Raw genomic sequence first — 6,348 nt, 5'->3', positions numbered from 1 at the left:
TTTTATTGTAAATATTCATGCAGTTTTTATTTTTTTCACCAGGCCAAGCCCGCTTGAGCTGCAATACCGCTCTTGTTATCAGAAGCGACCTGCCCACAACAACACAAGGTGAGGCTTTGTCAACGTGTGTGAATGTTTTGACTTAAAACTTTGGTGACTGCAGGAATTAATATTGTTGGTTCTTTCGGTAAAGTCACGTAGATAGAAAATTAAATATAACAATAAAATAAATGAATAATTCCAAATAAAGAAAAGCAACTCACGTCGTTTTGATCGCAAAACAAGTAGTCTTTATTTAATGTAATTGTATTATCTGTTATTGTTATTTTCTATCTACGTAACTTTACCGAAAGAAACAAGAATACGTGTGTCAATGTCTATCGGTCAAAGACGCTAAACGGAGTGACGCGCAAACTCCAAATATACAGCAGGCGTCAGGGTCGGGATCGAACCCACGACTTCCTGTATACCAGGTGAGGTAGTTAAATCTCACCACGGAGAGAGACACGCAAACTCCAGTTAGCCTCGGCTGTGTTCGCTTATCCTCAATTAATTACTTGGTGGAGTTAGGAAGCATTCATGCCAAGCAGATGAAGGTGGCCAGGCATGATTCTAGACACGCCACCGCCTGATTACCCAGTGACAGTGTACAGTTTGTGTTTGCAGTAACGTCTATTAACTCTGTTGAACACGGAGGTTATAGCGTAACAATAGTTTATTTTTGTTTTCCTCTGGAACTCTTTGTAAGAAAGGAAACAGGAAGTTAACACAGCACACACATTCAGCTGAAGTCGGAACTGTTCATCCCAGCATTTAAGGACATCTGAGCCTGGATTCACACCTCTAAGTTGCGATTGAACGTTAATTTATGCATTTCTGCATAACACAAATAGTATTATTTTAAACACCCTTTGCTATGTCAGCTGAATTTAGCTCTCATAAATATTCCTTTTGAAGCCAGACAGCTGAAATTGTGTGCTCGGAGTTTTGGGTGAACATTCATTTTGAAGATACGAGGGCTTCCAGACATGTTTATAACCATTTGCCCTCTCATTGTGTGCCATTACAGCCCGTGTGGATTCACACCTCTAAGTTGCGATTGAACGTTAATTTATGCATTTCTGCATAACACAAATAGTATTATTTTAAACACCCTTTGCTATGTCAGCTGAATTTAGCTCTCATAAATATTCCTTTTGAAGCCAGACAGCTGAAATTGTGTGCTCGGAGTTTTGGGTGAACATTCATTTTGAAGATACGAGGGCTTCCAGACATGTTTATAACTATTTGCCCTCTCATTGTGTGCCATTACAGCCCGTGTGATGAAGTTGGGACACTTTTCCACTATATCATGAATATATGACTAAGTATAGACGTGTAAGTCACGTGTTACTGTGTATATATGCTTTCCTCTGTGCATCGATACTGACGTGTAGATGGTGTGGATATTCTTTTTTTTTATGTCTGCAGCTGACGCTTCCTCTGCAGAATTGGTCTGATGGAGCAAAGCCACTCAGCGCAGCTCGGTACGACAAGTCAACAATGCGACCAGCGTGCATACAGCACGGACCGGACTGGAAATCTGACACGGCACCAGAGAAGTCACACAGGAGAGAAACCCTTCAAATGTACTGTGTGTAACAAGGCATTTGCATGGCCATCAGTTTTTCAGAACCACCAGAGAACACACACGGGAGAGAAACCCTTCAGGTGCACGATGTGCGGGATGGCGTTTACACAGTCATGTAATCTTGTAACACACCAGAGAACACACACGGGAGAGAAACCCTTCAAGTGCAGTGTGTGTGGGAAGGCATTTTCATGGTCATCTGCTCTTAAAAAACACCAGAGAACACACACAGGAGAGAAACCCTTCAAGTGTACTCTGTGCGGCAAGGCGTTTTCAGATTCATGTCATCTTGTAACACACCAGAGAACACACACGGGAAAGAAACCCTTCAAGTGCAGTGTGTGTGGGAAGGCATTTGCACAGTCATCTGCTCTTGTAGAACACCAGAGAACACACACGGGAGAGAAACCCTTCAAGTGCAGTGTGTGCGTGAAGGCATTTGCACATTCATCTGCGCTTGTAAAACACCAGAGAACACACACGGGAGAGAAACCCTTCAGGTGCACAATGTGCGGGATGGCGTTTACACAGTCATATAATCTCGTAATACACCAGAGAACACACACGGGAGAGAAACCCTTAAAGTGCAGTGTTTGTGGGAAGGCGTTTTCATGGTCATCTACTCTTAAAACACACCAGAGAACACACACGGGAGAGAAACCTTTCAGGTGCACTCTGTGCGGGAAGGCGTTTGCACGTTCATCAAATCTTGAAGTACACCAGAGAACACACACAGGAGAGAAACCCTTCAAGTGCAGTGTGTGCGGGAAGGCATTTGCACGTTCATCAACTCTTCAAGTACACCAGAGAACACAGCATCAGAAGATCCACAAGGAGTGTAGTCTGAAATCAGCTTGTGAAAGTCAAAGTGCCACAATAAGCTCATCCCTCATGAAACATGAACCGGAAGAAAATCCCAGCTTGGACACTTTTAAAGGTATCGAGGTGAAATATGAAGAGGTGATGGTGAAATGTGAAGAGGTGATGGTGAAATGTGAAGAAGTGATGAGCGAAGAAGTGATGGTAAAATGTGAAGATGAAGGTTCAACTCCAAAATGGGACCTTCACATTGTAAAGCAGGAGGAGAATTTTGACTGAGGCAGAGCGAGGCAACTCCCAGCAGTTTGTGGAAGTGGAGGTGTGGGTGGACTTGCTCCTAGACAATACAAAGTCAAGTGGAGACTCGGCAGATGTGTAAGCTTGATATGATGTTGCTCCAATAGATGCACCTTTGTCACAGGCCTTTAATGACAGGAATGTGAAGTTGAACACTTTGTGGGCCCGTGGGTTGGGTAGATCTCTAACCAGGAGCAAGAGCCAATAAGCTCCCAAGCATTCACTATGTTATAATAATTGCTTTTACATGGTGCTTGCTTAATCGCCTCAGCAACTCGGAGTTTTGTATCTCATCTCAAACACTCGAAGAGCATCCCCAAGTAGCAGCTGCCCCTGTGTGGCACAAGGTGGTGGCCCTGCACCGGCCTGCATGTGGACAAGAGCCTGTCAGTAGGGGGCGATGATTGATGCGTCATCTCAGTTGTGTAGTTTGTAGGTAATGCTTAGAATTTGCTACATTTTCACTCAGACGCCAGCATGCAATGGCCTACTCGTTTTGAATGACACAATAGTATGTTTTACATACACTGTGAAGCAGACTGCAACTTTTTTTTAAAAGCTTCTTGTTAATACGATGTAACGTGATGCAGTATATTTCACTGAAGTAATCCAATTTTGTTAATATGCCTGTCAATAATTTAGAATGAATTCTTGTTTGATTTTGTGCATACTTGTAACATTTGATCTGTAAGGGTCAAACATTGAATAAGTGATGTTAGGACAAAGTGTGCGTGTCTGTTTGGAAGTAACCTGTACAGAGAACTCAGGTGAGACCCGTTGTTCTTGTGATACAGGTCAAATGGTGTTTTTGTGTTTTCAGGAAGCATCTCCCTCTGCAGCAACTCATCGTCTTTGAAATAAGGAGCACACTCGGATCATTAATCAGTTACAAGGCATACCACTTAAAAGTTACACGTATAGGTGGAGGTTCATTCTCTACAACACGAATTGTAGTTTTGTCTTACGTGTTGACGTAGATATTGTCTAACTGGGACTAGAAATGCTCCTTGCTGATTGACGTCTGGATGTTCGTTACCTATCGGTTGAAGCAACCCCCACTGCTGTTGTTGAGACGCTGTGCACCAATAAGGGTCCAACACATTGACGGCCTTCAGGCCAGGAAAGTCACAACATTTGCACACGAAGGACGCATTCACGCAAGTACCCCATGCTCCGTTTTGAAGTTTCAAAATGAAACATCTTTGAATTGTGTTGTGTTTTGAATTAGATGATTTTATTTCTTAATTAAAAGCTTGTATCAATTTACATCTGGAAGACTTAATTGAAAAGGACATTTCGTGTGAATTTTCTCTCGTCGTTAAGTAGATGGCCTTGCCGGGGGTTCGGTTCGATGTGGCCCTTCACCTGGTTGGGATTGCGGGATCGAGATAAGGCGACACGGAGCTGGCCGTGCGAGAAGACCGCCGTCTGCAGATCGATTCCAACGTAATCAAACGTCTGTCCCTGCGCCTCCGTCGTCCATGCAGGGGGTGCGTCGGTTTGCAGCGCCCCCTGCATGAAAACAACCGAAAGTGCAGCGCTCATCACAGGTAGATAAAGTTGTGCGCTTATATTTAAAATGTTATTCTTTTATAAGGTGATGTTGAAATCGAAAAGTGTTTGGCCAGTTGATGATTTCAATCAGATTGATTATTTTTTTATGAACCACATATCTGAGCTTTTGTGGTCCTGTTGAGCTAAAGTTGGAAAAAGTCCGTGACTATAACTTCGCTCAATATTGTAAACGTGTTACTATTATTTAGTTATTGTTTAATACAAACTACTTCTGATAATGGGTTTCAAGATGTACTTGAATTGCACGTTCGTTGTTCCAGTGTTTAATGGCTTGGACGTCATGGCAAATGGCTTCCATCGATGTGGAAGTCAATGGTGGATGATAATTTGACATTTGGGTGTTGATTTGGAGTAGATTGTTTAACTGTTGCATACCGGGTGGTGAAATGCTTTGCCCAGTACCTGAACTATTTGACCGAGTGAATTCATGAAGAGTTCGATACGAGTTTGAGCGTTAATATTCTTGCGGAACAACAAAGGTCAGATATTGTAAAGATTCCTGATCGTACGTTTATTGCGACAATGTTCACAGGGAACACGTGTGGAGGCGAGTTCCGGGTGAAGTCTCCCCTTACCTGGCAATCATGGTGGCTGTCCGCTGATCACTCTCACTCCGTCACAGGGACGGGACTCTACTCTGGCGCTGTTTTAATTCACAGCACCAAGACTGGAGAGCCTCATCCCTGCAGTGCCCTCCTGTTGTGCCGCATCATTTACCGCGTAACGAGGCAATGTTTTCATGAGCAGTGCGTTCCACTACACACCCACACGAGCGAACCATGTGCAACAGTGTGCGTACATACTGTTGTATATATAGGTGTTATGAAAATTGATGAAAATAATGAAAATTAAATTAAATTTGAGATTTGCATAATTTATCCGAAATTATGTTAATCAGTATAATTATGTGCATAAATTATGCTGATTCGAGAGATAATCGTATTAATTTATGCGAGTGGGCGTGGTTAGGATAATGCAGGTCGTTATGGATTATCAGGTCGAGCCTCGGTGACTAGGATTGTGTTATGAATTGGAATGACGCAATTAATCGTATGCAGTGACGCAGGCGTTGTGAGCGTGAATGACAGAGAGTCGATTCGACTCTGCTCTTTAATTCCGTATTATCGATAAGGATACGATTACTCTCGATTGAACATTACGAATTATGTGTGTTATGGATTATGTGTGGTGATAGTGTGCTTATGATAGGTCCCCAGGATTCAGATCTCATACGCAGAACAATATGCAGAATTTCAGGAAGAATCACACACAAACCTTCTGCTTTAATCAATTTTATTTCTAGCTAACTTTAATTTTTGGATAATATAAAAACTCAATCTCGGGATTTTGGAATTTCAACACAGCGTTAACATGATACCATCACGATTGCGTTGTTTCACCTCGATAGCGGCACCTGTGGTTAATTCCCGACGCGTAACGCAATCGATCGGTTGTTGAGAGAGAGATTAAAACCATGCGAACTATTCTATCAAACCTTAACTTTATAATATGCAAACTCGTATGCTTGAATTGTTACACAACACGGCACTTGGTCTTTGATTCGTATCCAATCCTTAATACATCCTGATATGCGAAGTTATTATGCTTGAAATCGTCAGCACAGTACCACGGCGATGTTCGTTCATTGATTCCTCAACGATTATGCAATTAAAGCGTTCGACTGAAATAATTCTGATTGCCTCATCAACGTAACTCAATGGGTGGCGATGTTTTTCGTTATCAGCTAATAGTTGACGCAGTTATCATGAGTCTTGTATGTTTAATGGGAGGGTTGTTGATTTCTTGCGTTGAGCAAATGCCTAGGTTGATTTCCTTGTCAAAAAAAATGTTTGTTCGTTGTGTAGCGGTGGGGGAGTGAGGAGGGGGGAGAGTGTGGGGGGGCATACGAACGACTGCCAGTTTCTGTCCACCGCTGGCTGGATGAGTCAGCACGACGCTCGCCGTCGTCGCGCCGATGGGTGTTGAGTGCAGGACCGCTGCCCTCTCAGCCCCGGTGACGCGAAGTT

General features: G+C 43.0%; 1 protein-coding gene across 1 annotated transcript; it reads left to right on the top strand.

Annotated features, from left to right (window-relative positions):
* The first annotated feature begins 1,726 nt into the window (after positions 1 to 1,726).
* Positions 1,727 to 3,907, top strand: LOC142920271 (uncharacterized). The gene is made up of 2 exons (XM_076062788.1): positions 1,727 to 2,824; positions 3,567 to 3,907. The coding sequence occupies exon 1, from the start codon at positions 1,727 to 1,729 to the stop codon at positions 2,726 to 2,728; it is 1,002 nt and encodes a 333-aa protein (XP_075918903.1). The 3' UTR covers positions 2,729 to 2,824; positions 3,567 to 3,907.
* The last annotated feature ends 2,441 nt before the right edge of the window (positions 3,908 to 6,348 follow it).

Source organism: Petromyzon marinus, unplaced genomic scaffold (genome assembly GCF_048934315.1).
Source record: "Petromyzon marinus isolate PM22_M1 ecotype Great Lakes invasive population unplaced genomic scaffold, UKy_Petmar_22M1.pri1.0 PM_G_Scaffold_70, whole genome shotgun sequence".
Taxonomy (NCBI): domain Eukaryota; kingdom Metazoa; phylum Chordata; class Hyperoartia; order Petromyzontiformes; family Petromyzontidae; genus Petromyzon; species Petromyzon marinus.
The sequence above is the reverse complement of the archived record's forward strand: the minus strand, read 5'-3'. Positions and strand labels throughout refer to the sequence as shown.